General features: G+C 47.9%; 1 protein-coding gene across 2 annotated transcripts in view; it reads right to left on the bottom strand.

Moving 5' to 3' along the window:
- Positions 1-18,820, bottom strand: part of RAPGEF4 (Rap guanine nucleotide exchange factor 4) — a 328,711-nt gene that overhangs the window by 238,513 nt on the left and 71,378 nt on the right. Inside the window, exon 4 of one of the 2 annotated variants that reach the window (XM_062187806.1) lies at positions 11,414-11,560. In XM_062187806.1, coding sequence (XP_062043790.1) covers positions 11,414-11,560 — 147 coding nt within the window. Of the gene's footprint in view, positions 1-2,165; positions 2,237-11,413; positions 11,561-18,820 lie in introns of those variants that run through there. The other variant, XM_062187808.1, reaches the window with a different exon arrangement.

The raw sequence follows: 18,820 nt of genomic DNA, 5'->3' as shown, positions 1-18,820 counted from the left end.
GATACAAGATAAATGGTTGCCCTATATTTTATCCTTTCCAGCCACATATTTCCAACCACATAATTGTGGTTCTGCCTTCTTTATTTTGCAAACCCAAAAGGCAGTGGCACACTGAAGTCTTCAGCCCATAAAGCAAGTAAGTAATCCATCAGCAGCCACTTGGACCCCCCTGGTCAACAAGGCAGAATTTACACAAAAGTCGTTCTACTTTACAGTAAGGTAAGCCCGGGAAGCCAGAGAGCTCTGCCAAGAAATCACCCAGCAAAGCTGCATTAAACCAGGAAAAGACTGCCGTCTCAGGCCAGACCACTTGACCACATCAAGTAGCCTTTGGAAGGTCTGTCTCGCATTCATCGGTTGGGGCCACACAGCTCAAAGCGCCGAGGTCCGTGAGATCAACCCACAGCAAGACTGCGAGAATCTGGAGAGGCCACCGTTGTGACAGGATTTCCGGCTGCCCGTCCCTCCCAGTGTCAGATGCTCTGTCCCAGTGTCTGGGCCCTAACCTCGCCTGCAGCCTGCAGACAAGGCAGGAGTGGAATTTGGTCCCCAGAGTGCTGCAAAGTCCCGTGATCACAGGGCCCTCTGCACATAAAGAGCTTAACAATCTGCCCCTGCCCACACCACAAACTCCTTCTGAGTCTCACGTCTTCACAGCCTTCCCCAGGAGACCCGCCTTTGCCTGCGGGACCCATTAAATCTTCAGATGACGCCTGAACAACAAACAAAAACCAGAACCAGGCATGTGGCAATGCAACCCATGACACCGTCTGAGGACAGGCTGAGCTCGCCCCAGGCCCCTCCAGGGAACCAGCAAAGGAGCCGAGGGGGGCAGGGGACAGGGGCACAGCAGCAGCAGGGGGGAAGGCGCCCACCCCGCCCTCAGGACAAGGTTGCCACAGGCTATCACTCGCAGAACTGACCCCAATCCTTTGGGGGTGCTGAAAACCAGCCTTGTGAGCACACAAGCATTCTGGATCAGACCTGTCTGTGAATGCGATGAGACCCTGGGAGGAAAGAAAATTTTTGTCCTCCCCACGATGCCCTAGCACGCAGAGTCCTTTCCAGAGTATTTTTTTTCACTCTTTTCTATTCAGTTTATGTCATATTTGTATTCCTGCTTGTCCATCGTCTCCACTAGACTGCAAACAGGGCAGACAGGGTACATTCTGCACCTGCACATGGTGGGAAGCAGTGTGTCTGCTGAATACGACAGAAGCTTCTTAGAGAGCTTTTTAAAGGGACCTCGATTACCATGGAGCTGAGCAGCTATTTGGCAGGGCATCATGCCCAGTGGGCTAGCTGAGGGAACACAGAGAGCCGCTGGAGACAAAAGTGCCAGGGAGAGGGTGGGAGCGAGGGTCAACAGCAGGCCAGCAAGTGCATGGCCAAGGGAGGCACTGCAGAACCTCTGGCAACAGCAACTCCTTTAAAAGACCCGAGCACATCTACCGCACACTCCTGGAATGAACAGTGCCCCAAGCACCTGCTGAGAGCAAAGGACTCCTGGGTCAGCACCCTGCCTGCAGGTCTACCAGACGCATCCGGGGTTTCCTGGCACCTGCCAGCCGAGCCTTGATCTGTTCAGACCCCCTGATCATCTTCTGAGAACTAGTGAGATCATAGCTTGGGGAGCAGGTAGGACTTCACACTATCAATAATGTAACAGAATTCCCATAAACACAGAGGACTTCATAAAGTCAGAGCAACAGGCGAGACACCAGCTGGGCATCCGGAAAGTGTGGCACCATAGCCTCAATCTGCTTTCTTGCCCCCAAATCCATTTTTAATATATGCCACTCAAACAGGACACTAGAGGGGCACCTACATTCAGTATTGATGTGAGAAATGGAACGCCGCCTCATTAGGAACAAATGTATTTATCTTCTAGAAATACAGCTAAGCCCATGTGGCTAAATACGCATCCTCCACTATCCAAAAACCAAGAGCTGCCTGCTCGCCTCCTCCCCCACCCCCATGCACCACAAACAAAGATGAAATCAAATTATGTCCGGGCCATGGTGAGGATTTAGGTCTGGTGGAACCTAATTAGCAGAGAGCCAAGGATGTGTTTGAGGCTAATTCCTCAACCCCAGTGCAAACTGCGACCCGAGTATTTCTCCACTCTCCCACCCTTCCCTACCCCATCGAACACCCAGTCTGACCTGGCAGAGCATCCGCCCTTCTCGTTCTCACGCATCCAGGGAGCGTCTGTCCTCTCTCCGGCCCGCACACGGCGTCTCCATGGCCAGGACCTGCTGCTGCTATCTCCGCCCGAGCGTGTCTCGGGGCACGGAGAGGAAGCCGCTGCTGCCGGATCTCCAGGAAAGCTCAGGCAGTCCCAGGCAATAGGAAAAAAGACTTCCTTTTCTTCCTTTCTTTTTTTTTTTTTTTTTTTAACTTCACTTAGCTCCCGATAACTTCACTCCCTTCCTTTCTGGATGGCAGTCATTTCGCCATTCCATGGAAAAGCGCGGGGCCAGGGGAGCCGAAACCTAGAGGCAGGCGCAGGGTCCGAGGGGTCGGAGCCGGCTTCCGGGCGGATTCAAAGACTCAGAACTGTGAGGAGAGAGGCGAGAGGAGCAGCCAACAGGATGTGTGTGGCTGGAGTTCCTGGCATGGAGTCTTGGCTTTCATGTTTATTTTTGGATGTATTTTTCTTCGTCCTTTGATGCAAATTTCGGGCCTGGGAAGGAACCCTCCTGGACGCGCGCCCCGGCTGCCGGGAGACAGGACAGGCTGCGACCGACCGGGAGGACGCGCGCCCCTGGGCCAGCCGGCTGGGGCTACTCCTCAGGTGAGGGTTTGGGTTCCGGGGCTTTGCCTGGCGAGGCCAGGCGGCAGCAGCCCCACCAGGGCCACCGTTCGTGCCACACGCGGGTCCCCCCGGGCGGCCTGACAGGGCTCCCGCGCTCAGCCGAGCCGCGCGCGCACCCGACGGCGGCGTCTGAGGCGTTCACCTGCCGAGACACCGGGTCTCAGGCGTTGGGCCTTCACGTCGAGCAACGTTGTTCTAACGTGGTTTTCAAGGCCCATCATCGCAGACTCAGCTACCGTCGTCCCAACAATTCCTCCTCTCACCACGGCTGGAAAGATTATCCACGGAAAAGCCCTTTCCCGCTACGTAGTCTCAACGAGGCAGTAAACACGAGTAACCGAAAAGCCTTTTAGCTCCACCACTGCCAACAGAGCTGGCAGAATCTTTTAAGGAAACCAAACCACTCTGACAATAAGAGACTGGAAACCAACATAACCCCGCTTCTCCAATGGCTTTGGGTTTTTGTTTTTTTTTTTTTTTTTTCTTTGCTCTTAGAGCTATCCTTGCTTACGCATTGCTTTCTTGTCCCAAGACAAAAACACACCCTTGCTTCTTATTTTTATCATTCCGTTTTAAATCTCGTAAGGCGTAAAATGGATTTCTGATCCGTTAATATTTAAGGAGGCCACAGACACACTTGGGGAATAAACTCATTTGTACCAGCCCTGATGTCCAAACAGAGGTTCTCCGAGAAACAGTTTACCCTGGTCGCCACAGGCTTCTGTCTAACACAGCTAAGAAGCCACAAATCTTAAATACGGCTTTTCTTCTCAAGGGCTCTGTAATTTTCTTCCTACCCTTAAATGTTCAAAGAGTTTACTCATCACTGTGCATTATTGTGTTGAACGTGCTCAAACATGGCTCTCAGCAGAGGGAAAGTTCTGCCAGCATGTTTATGCAATTGAAACACAGGTGAACAGATGGTAGGCCACTAGTTCAGGGGCCCCTCGGCAATGACCTTTATGGATTTGCCTGAGACTGCTCCTCCAGTCCACTCCCCTAAACACAAGAGACTCATCACCCCATTAAATTTCACTTATGTGGAATATTCCATACCTCAAATTACACCACAAATCTAACAGCATCCTCACACGGACACAACAGCAGATAGGAAGTCAGGAAGAGAAGCAGACAAAAAAACACATTAAAAAAAAAAAACAAAACTTCACTGATGATGTTCTAATCACTGAAAAACCTCTGAAGTGAGAAATTCATAGAACTGGATAGAAAATCAGTCTTGTATTTAGTATATCAGTGTGAATTTATTATATAAAATTGATTTGCATTTTTTTAAAGATTTTATTTTTATTTATTTGAAAGACAGTTACAGAGAGAGGTTTCCATCTGCTGGTTCACTCCCCAGATGGCCACAACAGCTGGAGTTGCGCCAATCTAAAGCTAGAAGCCAGGAGCTTCTTCCAGGTCTCCCACATGGGTGCAGGGGCCCAAGGACTTGGGCCATGTTCTATTGCTATCCCAGGCCATAGCAGAGAGCTGGATCCGAAGAGAAGCAGCAGGGACTAGAACTGGAGCCCATATGGCTTTAACCCCGCCACACCACAGCGCAGGTCCCAAACTGATTTGCATTTATATAAATAATTGTTATATAAAACTTATTTGTGCTTATATAATATTTGTATATTATATAAAACTTATTTATAGTTATTATATATTTTAAAGATTTATTTTTTATTTTATATGAAAGACAAAGTTACAGAGAGAGGTAGAGACAGAGAGAGGTCTTCCATCCGCTTACTCATTCCCCCTAAATGGCCCAACAGCCAGAGCTGAGCCGATCCAAAACCATGAGCTTCTTCCAGGTCTCCCACATGGGTGCAGGGGCCCAAGGACTTGGGCCATCTTCTACTGCTTTCCAAGGCTCATTAGTAGGGAGCTAGGTCAGAAGTGGAACACCCAGGACTTGAACATGCACCCATTTGAGATGCCAGCGCTGTAGGCCCGGGCTTTAACCTGCTGTACCACAGCACTGACCCCAATATTTATTATATCTAACCACCATCCATTGTAAATACCCATAGTCTAGGATCAACTATTAATAACTGGTCTAAACTTCCAAGCTAACATTTAACTGCTTTGCCATTTAACTTCCTTACTAGAAAATGCCAATAGGTCGAAAGAGTTTTATAAATTATAATTGTCTCAAGAACTAAAAGTGGTGTCCCAAGACTTTTTAAATTAATGTTATTCTGTATGTAATTCAGAAATGTAACCAACTGCAATCTCCCTCTCTCCTCCTCCCTCCCCTACCTCTCTATCTCTGTCTCTTCTAACATGTGACTGAAAAATGAGAATTCATATCCTTATTAATATATTTTATTAAGTTTTAATATTAAAGAGGAATGAAAGGAGGGAAGCATTACTGACTAACTTGGAAGAAATGTACCAAAATTTACTTAAGAAAGTCTGACTCGACTTTCAGATGCAGCAATCCAGTACCCTTAAATCTGAACTGGATATGAAAGGAGAAGTAGAAGAAAGTAGTTTTCATTAGAGAACATGTAGGGTACACAGGAAATCTTCAAACTGCTGCTTTAGTTACATCATTGGGAATTTTTATTTTATTTGATGTATTTATTAGAGAATTAAATAAATGCTCTAGTTATATTTATGAGAATGATTTTGTTAAAATGCTTTGAGTGCTCCATTTGGCTTAGAAAATAATAGACAATGTGAAGAAGAGGTATCTGGGATGGCACTGAGTAGGATTTCCAGATCTCCTGAGTCTCAGAGTCCCTGCCCACGACAGCCTAGGGAACACCTTTGACCCGGAAAGGAAAGGGAAGGCCCAGTTCTGTGCTGCCACTGCAGGCCAAGTAGAAAACGGTATTCACGCAGCCTATCGGACTACCATCGTGCATCCTGCTCCATGTCAGTGGTGAGAGGCCATACTTCTCAGTTAGAAGCAACTCAGAATCCTTGTGGGAGTGTTTTTTTTTTTAAAGATTTATTTATTTATTTGAAAGGCAATCAAAGAAGGAGGTACCTTTCTCTGAAGGGAGGAAAGAACTTCCACTTTGATAATGGCCTTGTCTAAATAAAGTCAGAGTTTGTGAACTCAAGAGGCTTCCATAGCCTTGGCAGCTCATGACAAGAGCCTGGGTGATTACTGACGCCATAAATAAGAGTGTCAATTGTTAAATCAACAATGGGAGTCACTGTGCACTTACTCCCTATGTAGGATCTCTGTCCTTAATGTGTCGTACTATAACAATTAACGGTAAAAATAGTCTTCAAACAGTACTTGATACTTTGTGTGTCTATGTGGGTGCAAACTGTTGAAATCTTTACTTAGTATATACTAAGTTGATCTTCTGCATATAAAGATAATTAAAAATGAGTCTTAATGAAGAATGGGTTGGGAGAGGGAATAGGAGATGGGATGGTATGCAGGTGGGAGGGTGGTTATGGGAGGAAAACCACTATAATCCAAAAGTTGTACTTTTGAAATTTATATTTATTAAATAAAAGTTTTCTAAAAAAAAAAAAAAGGCAGAGTTAGAGAGAGGCAGAGGCAGAGAGAGAGAAAGAGACAGTGAACCTGCTGGTTCACTCCCCAGATAGCTGCAATGGCCAGAGCTGGGCTGATCAGACGCCAGGAACCAGAAGCTTCTTCTGGGTCTCCCACTCAGGTGCAAGGGCTCAAGGACTTGGACCAACTTCTACTGTTTCCCAGGCCATAGCAAAGAGCTGGACCAGAAGTGGAGCAGCTGGGACTGGATTCGGTGCCCATATGGGATGCTGGCACTGTAGGCAGTGGCTTTACTCGCTATGTCACAGCGCCGGCCCCGTGGGAGTGTTTTAACCTTCCATCCCTCTATATGGCATCCCTCTACATGACATCAAGACATAGAGACAAAAGGGGACTTCAAAAAGTTCATGGAAAATGCATGCTATGAGAAAATAATGCATGGATTTCAATTTTTTTTGCCAAGATGAATTCAACTTTTAATTCCATTTTCCATTCATTTTTTGGAGTTCCTTTCCATCAGAAGACAAAGGTAAACATGCGTGTTGCTCTGAAATGAATGTCCCATGACACTGCTCGCTCGTTTAGTCGGACGAGACGGTACAAATTGAGACCTGATTTACATCTCTCATTTAGAACCTCTGATCTAACCATGCCTCTGGGCCCCTAAGCTTGCCTAAGGTAGAGGTGTGTTCCAGGTTACCCTTCTGCTGTCTTCTTTTTATCTTACAGTTGAGCGATCCTGCTAGCTAGGTCCCAAGCCTTCCCTTTCGCTGTTTGACTGATAGGTCTAGCTTAGATTTCAGCTGACAGCAGAAGCTGAGATTTTAACTTGGATAACACATGCCATTTACCAGTACAATGGATGGGGGAATTATAAACTCTACTATTTGACATAATCAAGGGATAGGTGTTCCAGTTCTCAATTATTTTATTTGCAGATTAATGGCATGTATGCCATCAATAGATCACCAAAATTCAAAGAATATAAGTAGAATTTATTGAATAGTAATGGTATGTTCTGCTCGGAAATGATATTAAGACTTGTTTAAGCCCTGTGAGTCAAACAGAATCCCTTGGCCTGATGGCAGGAATTCTGTTAATTACGTTCACTGATATTTGACACACAGGAGATATTTAGTATTTGTTGAATAAACCAACAGTAAACTAAACACAATTCAAACATTTGTTTTCATAAAGTACTTTAGAGTTGCACAATCTCTTAGTATTAGCATGTGCTCTATATATGCACAAGCATGCCCTTTAGTACAGTTCTCATTAAAAACCACTAGACAGGCCAGCGCCGCGGCTCAACAGGCTAATCCTCCGCCTGCGGCGCTGGCACACTGGGCTCTAGTCCCGGTCGGGGCACCGGATTCTGTCCCAGTTGCCCCTCTTCCAGGCCAGCTCTCTGCTGTGGCCCAGGAGTGCAGTGGAGGATGGCCCAAGTGCTTGGGCCCTGCACCCCATGGGAGACCAGGAGAAGCACCTGGCTCCTGCCTTCCGATCAGCGCGGTGCGCCGGCCGCAGTGACCATTGGAAGGTGAACCAACGGCAAAAAGGAAGACCTTTCTCTCTGTCTCTCTCTCTCACTGTCCACTCTGCCTGTCAAAAAAAAAAAAAAAAAAAACACTAGATAATGGGATTGGTAGAGGTTTTGTCATTTTACAATGTTGATCGAGCACCGAATCCACTCTGCTCTTAGGTTCATGAACTGGCAGATAATGGCAAGTACCTCCCTCATCTCTTGCACACACTGAGATCTCCGGAAAAGCAGAAGTCAGATGACAAACTCTATCCATCCTCTCCCAAACACTACCCAGCCTCTGGGCTCTACGTCACTCCCGGAGTCTGGGCCCCAGAAGTATCAGCTCTGAGGATACAAATGAAGGGCGGACCCTGGCAGCTACAAAACACAGGACAAGGTTTCAATTTCGATATCAATGTTCTCATTTGCTGACTTTTTCCCTAAGGGAAGTCTCCATGGAATAATACAGTTTTTTAAAAAGAGATTTATAGTTGGCGCCACGGCTCAATAGGCTAATCCTCCACCTGCGGCGCCGGCACACCGGGTTCTAGTCCCGGTCGGGGCACTGGATTCTGTCCTGGTTGCTCCTCTTCCAGTCCAGCTCTCTGCTGTAGCCCGGGAGTGCAGTGGAGGATGGCCCAAGTCCTTGGGCCCTGCACCCGCATGGGAGACCAGGAGAAGCACCTGGCCCCTGGCTTCAGATCAGCGCAGTGCGCCAGCCGCAGTGGCCATTGTGGGGTGAACCAACAGAAAAGGAAGAGACCTTTCTCCCTGTCTCTCTCTCTCTCACTGTCCACTCTGCCTGTCAAAATAAATAAATAAATAAATAAATAAATAAATAAATAAATAAAAGAGATTTATATATTTGAAAGGAGACTTTCAGAGAGGTAGAGGCAGTGAGAGAGAGAGAGCAAGAGAGAGAGGTACTCCATCTGCTGGTTCACTCCCCAGATAGCCGCAATGGCTGGAGCTGTGCTGATCCAAAGCCAGGAGCCAGGAGCTTCTTCCAGGTCTCCCGTGTGGGTGTAGGGGTCCAAGGACTTGGGCCATCTTCCACTTTCCCAGGCCATAGCAGAGAGCTGGATGGGAAGTGGAGCAGCCAGGACTCAAACTGGCGCCCCTTATGGGATGCCAGCACTGCAGGTAATGGCTTTACCAGTACTACGCCACAGCGCCGGCCCCTACAGTTCTAAAATGCACTCAGATACAACTGACCCAATAGAGGAACGGTGGGGCCACTTGACACCAGGATGCAGCTGCTGTGTTAGCCTCACCCCTGGTGCTTTTTTGCCAAAACTCTTCCAGCTCCATCTCTATAAGCTCTTAGCCCTTAAATGCCATTTAAAGGAAACCCTGGGGCAGAGGTGTGAAAATGGATTCTCTGAGAAAAACAGACAAATCTTGACAGTGCAGAAAAGTGGCCCAGCCCTTTTAACAGGTCAGTGCCATGAGCAGTGGGGAAAGGAGGGAGGGAGAAGAGAGACTGAGATACAACAATCACCTGTAACACATGGTTCTGCAGTGGAGCATGGTTTAAAAAAAAAAAAAAAAAAGAGCAAGCTACAAAAGAAACTTACAGGGGTAGTCATGTGTTGTGGTGGTGAAGCTGCCTGGGTTCCAGTCCTGGCTCCACTCCTGATTCCAGCTTAGCTAATACACAACCCAGAAGGTAGCAGCTGAGAGCTCAAGTTCGTTGGGCCCTGCCACCTGCAGGGGAGACCTGGATTGCCTTCTGGGGCTCCTGGCTTTGGCCTGGTCCACACCCAGCTGATGCAGGTATTTGGACAATGAACCTGTTTGTGGGAGTTCTCCCTGTGTGTCTCTGTCTTTCAAATAAATGAGATAAATAGATTTTTTAAATTAAGAAATTCATGGAAAGTTTGGGCACACGTGAAGCATAGCCCGAGTGAGGTGTTACTGGGCTGTTGTTGGTTGACAGATGAGCATACACTGTAGGTGTGTTATGTGGACGTAGCAGGACATGGCAGCTCCTTGGAGACACCTGCTGTTTATTGAGGCTGGAATGCCATGACTACCTTCCAGCAACATGGTCCATCCCGAAGCAAAGCTGAGGCAAATACGGCCATATGCTGACAGCCGCTGCACTACGTGGAGGTGAGTCAATGTTCATCAGACGCTTCTCTTTTATTCTGTTTGAAAATTTTTTAGTAACAAGTTTGTTTGAATGCTCACAGGTAGCAACCTCTCAAGACTTTCCTTCTCGGCACTGAGGGCTCCTAATTAAAATAATTTTTTTTAATATCTCCACAAACCCTCCTTGAGCAGCCATCCAAGTCCTCACAGCAAAAGTGGTTATAATGACACACACCCCGGGCAGGAAGCGTCTCCTGTTCTTCAACCGATCCTTCCAATTCCCTTTCTTGCAAAAGACTTTGCCGTTTACCTTTTAAAATGAAAGATCCAAAAAGGCTTATTTGCCTCAAGCTTGGTCCCTTTTAATTGACAGGAAACCTCTCCACACACACCTCACGCGAACCGACTTTGGATTTTCCTCTCCTAAAACTGCCTTTTGTCTCTGAACTTTACAGAACTGCTGGAGCTCTTTAATATTTTCTCAGAGAAGCATTTCAAACAAGCAACCCTGCAATTTATTCACTACTGCCAAGAATAAAAGTCCCAGGTGTCACCAGCCAGGCCTTCCAAGGCTTCGCATGACTTTTAAGGCAAAGCATCACTCATTCACCTGCAGGTTGGTTCCCTTAATGCATCTGTCATTTGTTTGGCTCTGGAGGAAACTATTTGATTACACAAAATTCTTTTTAGATCAAGTTGAAAATCTTAGCCACACTGGGACAAGTGGAGAAGCCTGCCAGCTCCGTGCGGTAACACTTCGACACGCAGAGCTAAGGACAAAGACAAGGAGCTTCAACAACGGAAAAGAAATGTGGATAAAAGATGCGAGGCCTAGTCGGGCCTTTAGAAGGGTTCGGCCCACCAATAGTGCATATTAGATGATCGATTCCCCGTATGTCTCATCAGTGAGCCCGGTACCCTCAGGGAGACAGGTATAAGCATCAGTAAATGCTAGGGCCCGCCGCGTGCACCCACTGCTGTGTCCCTACACGTTCTGAAGTTGGCGAGTCCCCAGCCATCTTTGCACGCCTTCATTTCCCATACCTTATTATAGAGCACACCACTTTAAAAAGCATTTAAATGAAGCCGATGTTAACCCCATTCGTTACACTTTTCCAGCGAGCATGTCAGCAATGATTTTTAAAATGCAAAAGAAAATGTCAAAGTATTTTGTTCCCTGGTTAAGAATGCATCTGTGAAATAGGAGGGAGAAAATACATAACACACTCGATGGTCATTCAAGAAATAATTATAAGGTATGTCAAACTACAGAAAATTGAGCAAGCACTAAATTATAAAAAAGGGGGATGTCTTGTGTCAAAATGGCTTTTTCATTCACTCATTTCAAAAACAAGTTTGGAAAATTAAATTCCATCTACCAGCTCGGAACAGACACATTCAGGCCTGACAGTAACGCCATTATCCACGTAGCAGCTCCCTTGCTTTTCCAGAACTGCATGAATTGACAGCGATGCCGCGGGCTCACCTCCCATAGCGCCTTGAAGTCCTTTTGCTCGATGCGCAGCAGCTCGCTGCTCTCCCTGGTGACGATGGTCGCATGGCGGGGCGTGTTGTCCAGAATGGACTCGCCGAAGGCCGTCCCGATTCCCAGGGTACAGATGGTCACCGCATCCTGAGGAGCCCAGAAACCGGCCGTTACTAAAGGAGACATTTATGGGCTGGGCGAGTTGTCTTTTCTTTGAACCACAGTTTGCACAAAGTAAAACAGCCGGTTTCATTGTGCAGTGCAATAGGTTTTAACCAATACACATCCAAATCAAGACACTCTTCGTTCCTTTCCCGCCCTCTGCTCCCACGTAACCCTCCCTCAGAGGTCATCACTTCTCTGTTTCCTGTCCTCTCACCGGAGGCTTGCCTGCTGTAGAACTTCATGGAAAAGAAGCCAAGGAGGGGCCGGCACTGTGGCACAGTGGGTTAAGCCTCTGCCCGTGACACCAGCATCCTAAGTGAGCACCAGTTCATGTCCCAGCTGCTCCACTTCGGACCCAGCTCCCTGTTATTGCAACCTGGGAAAGCAGCAGCAGATGGACCAAGTCCTTGGACCCCTGCCACCACTGTAGGAGACCTAGATGGAGTTCCAGGCTCCTGGTTTCAGCCTGGCTCAGCCCTGGCCATTGTCACCATTTCAGGAGTGAAACAGCAGATGAAAGATCTGTCTCTCCTCATTCTCAGTAGCTCTGCCTTTCAAATAAATAAATAAATAAATAAATAAATAAATAAATAAATAAATGTTTTAAAAAAGAAAAGAACCAGGCCATACACTCTTGTTTGTGTCTGGCTTCTTTGCTCAGTCTCATGGCTGTGAGATTTACCCATACTGTCACACAGGTAGCTGGTCTTTTCCTTGTACGGATAGTAGTTTCCAATTCTATGGCACAGTTTGCTTATCCATTCTCCTTTTGGTGGGCATTGAGGGTATGTCTAGCTGGAGGCTACTATGAAGAAGGGTACTAGCAATAATCTTGTTACCTTTTTACACAACTACCATCCGCTTTGTCAGGGGAGAAATCTACTGAAGGGAACTTGATTTTTTTAGTGAGAAGGTGCAGTGACAACGTTTGAACAGGAAACTGGAAGAGGGATGTAATCGTGTCTGCCTGTCTTAAAGAGATGAGAAAATTGAGAGGCAGAGTAGTGAATTTGCAGGGCCCCAGGGCACAGAGTTAGTAAGCAACGTAGCCCAACTGACTATGGATGCCAAGATTTTTGTATCATGCTGCCCCCTGCAGCCATAACAGGGTAACAACAGCAGCCAATGTGGCTGGCAGGTCTATAAAGTATCATGAACTGATGATTAAAAAGTTTCTTAAAGAAAACTAAAAAAGTAATTTCATCCTTGCATGCAACATTGGTGATAATGTTTGAATTTAATCCTAACTAGTTTCAAACAATGCAAATAGCCACTTGAAATCACCTGGACGTTAATTTTGCAAGTTATTATAAACTAATGGAGATCCACAAGGGTAAGCCTGAGTTAGATGGTAGTTTTCCGTTCATGCATCTAATCCCCGATATAATAGGCAAATGTTATTAAGATCAAGTTAGTGACTCTGTAATCATATTACTGAGACAAATGCCCATAAGAATCCAGTTCCTTGAACCATAGCAAATTGTTTCTGCACAGATATTACCATATAAAATTATGCTCAGGAAACTAAAATCAATACTATCTCAGCAAAGAATAAAAGATCAAAGGAGAATTTAAGAAGAGCATGCTAATACATTTGCCAGAAAGGTGATTGCAAACAAATCCACCCAAATATCCCCAGAACTGAAATATCAGTTCTTGGTGAGTTAAGTACCCCTGGGTGGGTTTCAAATTCTACTAAAAACACAAGCTGGATCAGGTAGGCTTTCACAAATTCTCAACATGAGCAGCTCCCCTAGAGTCTCCCACTAGCCTGCTCTATCCTTCTATCACCCGAACCCTTCAGAAAGAATCCATTTGCCTACTTTGTACATCCCAGTGTCAAATTCCATGTGAAATGCAAAAGGGATGGGCTGTAAGGAATGCAGTTGCCAAGACTCACATGGTTTACATATCGTGGTTATTTGTATGCTGCAAAAGCACTGTGAAGACCTCGGTTACTCATGAGCTCAGCACGCAGTTTACCCGTGAACTTCGCCTTCTCTTGGTCACCTCCCAGCCTGACCTGTGCAGCGTGTGCATACAGACAGACATGGGCTGTGAAACCCACGTGAGCCTCTCTTTTGCCAGCAGAAGGCGCTGCAATGCAGTCAGAAGACTGGGTTCATTCTTGGATTGCTCGCTGGAGGGTTTCACTCTAGCCTAGGCCTTATCCCATGTAACAGCTCAAGGCACGGTGCTGTTGCCAGCTGCAATTGTCAGTGTCTTTTGCTGTATCGTGACCTTGTCTGCAAGGGGAGGCCCCTGCCAGTGGGTGCCCAGCCTCAGCCATTGTCTGAGGAGCCCAGAGACTCTGGCCGGAATGGAGCTTAGGGGCAGTCCCTCCCCTGTCACCTCCCTCACCCTCGCTCCACTCCAATGCGAGGACAGGAGTCACAAGTGACAAGGTAGGATCTGAAGATTCAGACTGGAGAATCTCACGTGCAAGGAGTAATACTTGCAAGTGCAAACTCTGCTTTCACTCAACTCGTGGAGTTTTCGCAACAGATCTACTCAGAAATCTGAATGGATTTGGGAGGTACAGGTGGGGCGCTGGAGTGACTGGGCACAGGGCAGGAGACAGTGCCAAGACGGACTTTTCTCTCCAAAGACTGAGCCTTGTCTTTATGGTGCACAGGCCTTCTGTACGTTCGAAACCCAGGTGGGGCCTTGCCAGGTGCGGCCTTGCCAGGTGCTTGGGAAGTAATTCTCAAATAAAGGAATCCACATTCAAATGTTAGTTCATTTAGTGGAATGAACAGACAAGGGAATTTTTAAACATTCGTGGAAAACAGGTATTATGACAAAATGATGCACGGATTTCAAAAATTTTACACCACAATAACATTTTCTTTGAAGAATTATTTTATTGATTTCAAAGACAGAGTTACAGAGAGAGTAGAGCCAGAGAGAGAGAGAGAGAGGTCTTCCATTCCGCTGGTTCACTTCCCAAATAACCGCAACAGCCAAAGCTGAGCTGATCCAAAGCCAGGAGCAAGAAGCTTCTTCCAGGTCTCCCACGTGGGTGCAGGGCCCCAAGGATTTGGGCCATTTTCCACCACTTTCCCAGGCCATAGCAGAGAGCTGGATCAGAAGAGGAGCAGCCGGGACTCGAACGGGACTCGAATGGGTACCCATATGGGATGCCAGCACTGCACGCTGGGGCTTTAACCCCCACAGTAAACTTTTAATTCCATTTTCCCACAAACTTTCTGCAGCAGCCTTGTGGGTCTCTCAGTGTTGGAAGGTGGGGTACACGGGAGTCGATGCCTGCAGAACCCTGTGCATGCAGGCCACACAGACCTGCGGCGGATCCCTCTCCAGCCTTCCATACCCTCAACACTGTAGCGCCTCTGCCACTCCCTCTGCCTGTGGCTGCAAGCTCTGCTTCTGAATGCGACCTTGCAACCTCCTCTGAGCTCACAGCGCTCCGGAATCTGGCCGTGTCTCCGTACTTACTTCTTGGGAACTCTTCAGAGTGGTTTTGCTCGCCGCTGCTTCACAGATTAATGTTCAGAGAGGTCGTCTGAAATGGGTACCGTGCTGCGGAGGCTGAGGGAAGCAATCAGCAGCCCCTGGGGAACAGGGAACAATGGCGCAGGGATGTCCTCTTTGGGGGTTGGACGGCAGGCAATAGGTTTTTCCATTTCCAATGGGAAAGGAGATTTGGAAAGCTCCATGTTCTCCATATACAAAGGTGCGCTCAGCAGACAATGCCAGGGTGGCCCAGAGCCGTTTGTAGATTTCTGAACAGTTCTCACCACCCCTCACCGGGGCCACCTCGATCTAGCTGAGATACAGAGCTAGGCAGGGAACACTTCGCAGGTGCATCCTTCACCCGAGACGCATGACAGGGGTGGGGCGAGGTGAAGAGAAGGGGGAGAGAGGGAGAGATGATAAAGCCCCAGCTGCCTCACTCTGCCTGGCTTCTTTTTTTTTTTTTTTTTTTTTACAGGCAGAGTGGACAGTGAGAGAGAGACAGAGAGAAAGGTCTTCCTTTGCCATTGGTTCACCCTCCAATGATCTGAAGGCAGAAGCCAGATGCTTATCCTGGTCTCCCATGGAGTGCAGGGCCCGAGCACTTGGGCCATCTTCCACTGAACTCCCGGGCCTCAGCAGAGAGCTGGCCTGGAAGAGGGGCAACCGGGACAGAATCCGGCGCCCCGGCTGGGACTAGAACCCGGAGTGCTGGCACCACAGGTGGAGGATTAGCCTATTGAGCCACGGCGCCGGCCCTGCCTGGCTTCTTAATGGTTCCCCTAAAGGAGAACATCCCCCTTCCTGTCACTCTCCCCTCTTCCTCAGTTTGTTCCCAACTCTGTTACCATGCTTCCAGCACCATCTCCAAAAAAACGCTCCCAGCAGAATCCTCACCACCAGGTCTGCTTCTGCAGAACCCCAGAGCGAGGCATGCTAGACAAGGGCTAGACCAGGCTGCTCCCGTGCCCTGGGGCCTCCGGGGAGGTATGGGCTGATTGGGCCCTTGCAAAGGGACTGAGACCCGTGTAGCACTTGCTATTGGCATCACACTATCAGATGTATCCCATAGGTGACAAGCCAAAAGACTTCATGCTGTTAGTAAAACATATTCAGCCACTCAAGTCCAATTCTATTACAAAACAAGGAGTCAAGGGCCCAAGAAGAAAGTCACTGATGTGTTGTCTGCCTCCAATCTGATCTGGCCGTCTCTTACCTGTCACTGTACCTGGCTACCTCTTCCCCAGCCCTCACTGAACTAACTCCCCACTGACTGGTGATCATGCTCACCCTCCATGCTGCGGCACTCGTGGGACCCGCAGGTGTGCGAGGGGAGCACTGGGCTGTGCCCTGGGCCCTGTGGCTTCATTGCAAAGCTTCACTCAATCCTCAGCACAGAAAAATGAGATCATGTGCTTTAAGGGCTTTGCACAGTGCCTGACTCAAAACACGCGCTTCCCATACGGGGTGCACTCACAGCACACATTAAATAGCCCTCAGCCAAAGGTCTGGGATCAGAAGGGTCTCGGATTTGGGATTTTTTTTCTTGGATTTACAAATATATATACAAACCGAGACATCTTGGAGCTCAAGAAATCTGGCTGCTGGCACCTTGTCTCTAATCTACACCTTATACACACGAGCTCAAGGTAATCTCAAACATGTATCTGTTTGAGAGACAGAGTACTCCCATCCTCTGGTTTATTATGCAAATGCCCACAACATACAAGGCTAGACTGGGATCCAGAAACTCAATCCAGGTCTCGCATACGGGTGACATCATTGCTGCCAGCCAGGCTGTGCATTAGCAAGAAGTTGGAGTCAGGAACCAGAGCTGGGTGCCAAAGCCAAGCCCTCCAATATGGGATGTGGGCCTCTTAACTGGTGTCTTACTGCCCGGTCCTACCTCAAGGCAATTTTATATAATGTTTTTAATAATTTTGTGAATGACAAATGTCTGTACACATTGAAGCACGTTCTCGCCGTGACGTCACATGAGGCCAGTGGGGCATTCCCAGGTGTGATGTCCTGCTGGTACTCAGAAAGCTTCAGATCTGGGCTGTTTTTAGATTTTCAGGTTGGAGCTACTCCACCTGCAGTATCGAAACTGCACCATCAGAACTCCTGGTGCTATTTTATAGGTTGAGCAAAGTCAGGTTCAGAGACGTCTTGTAACTCGCCCAGGACTGTGCCCACTAAGTTCAGGGGCAGAGACTAGAAAGCAGTAGGTCTCATCACCTTTCCCCATATGAGGGCACTTCTAAAAGTTCAGAGAAGAATGGAATTAAAAGATGTGCATTTTTTGTGAACTTTGTGAAGATTCCGCCCACTTCCTAGATTGTCATTTGAAGTACCAAGGCTCAGTGGGAAAATCCATATATAGGTTCTCGTCTCATTCAGCCCATCTATATCTTTATTGGATACATAATAAGCCGAAATCATCAGGAAAATATAAACATCTAGCACCATTCTCCTTCTATTCCTCCAGTGCCAGTATTGTGGGCACTGGACCCTCTCTAGAGGATCGAACGCATTGCAAGCTGAGGCACCGACTCATCAGAAGGAGTCTAAGCAATCAGAAGCCAGTAGCTAAGCACTGAATCGGGTAGCGCTTGGTGCGTTAACAATGCTCCTTGGGAGGCCCACATCCAGATCGGAGTGCCTGGGTTTGAGTCCCAGCTCCACTTCCTGCTAACGTACACCCTGGGAAGAAGCAGTGATGGCCTAGGTCACTGACTCCCTGCCACCACCAGGGACCTCTGCACTGAGTTTCCAGCTCCAGGCTCCAGCCTGACTCAGCCCGAGCTGTTGTAGGCGTTTGGGAAGTAAACCAGTGAAAGAGAGTTGTCTGCCCCTCTGCGTTTCATATACATAAATTAAAACACAATAAAAAGACCCAAATCAACACTTCTATTTCCCCACTTGGATCCTCTGGTCCCTTTGGGCTCTGAGCTCTGTGGGAGGGGCTGGTTCATCTGTGTGAGTCGGCCTTGTTCACTGGCTGCCATCCAAGTCCTCTCAAGTGGCCCTGTCTTATTGTGACGGCCTGGGTCCCACCCCTCCCTGGTGGTGCTGCCACGCCCACCACTGTGCCACCTCGTCCACCCTGACCCGGAGGGGCTGTCTCTCCACCTCCCGCCCAGCACAGCCTCAACACCTCTCTGGGCACTTTCCACCTTCACCATGCACAGCCCCCACAGCGAGGCCCCGCTGAAGCTGTGAACAGGATCCCAGCCCGGTGTGTGTCAGGTGTGGCACAGGCAGGGCGTGGTTACCTCCGGTCCTGGAAGCTGCTATCAGGAAAGTTAAAAGATAGATGTCTCCGTCCATCTCCAGCCCTCGGCTGTGGACAAAACACTTGCAGGAGCCTCGCTACCCTTGTTTGCAAAATAAAAGTGTTAGCACTATGCAACAGAAATAAAATACTATCAAGAGACCGACTCTTACAGTTTGCGGCACACGGTGGTTGTTCTGTAAATAATGCAAGCTGTTATTTCTAACGGAGCCATACTGACACACAAGGGGAGGCTCTTCGTGTTTCTAAAAAGCAAATGAGGCTTTTTCCATGATTTAAATGACAGAGAATCTCTATCTTCCTTCTGCATTAATCCCCAACTCATGATGGCTTCTGACACTCTGTGTTCCCTAGTCTGGAGGGCCGTGGTCTGACCGATCTGCACTCTAGGGGAGATGTGTGCCCAGGGACCCTTCTGACAATCTTGCCACGCAGCAAAGAATCCTTGTGTATTGCACCTAATCACTCCTGGG

This window comes from Lepus europaeus, chromosome 1 (genome assembly GCF_033115175.1).
Source record: "Lepus europaeus isolate LE1 chromosome 1, mLepTim1.pri, whole genome shotgun sequence".
Lineage (NCBI taxonomy): Eukaryota > Metazoa > Chordata > Mammalia > Lagomorpha > Leporidae > Lepus > Lepus europaeus.
Note: the sequence above shows the minus strand (reverse complement) of the source record. Positions and strands in the feature narration are given on the sequence as shown.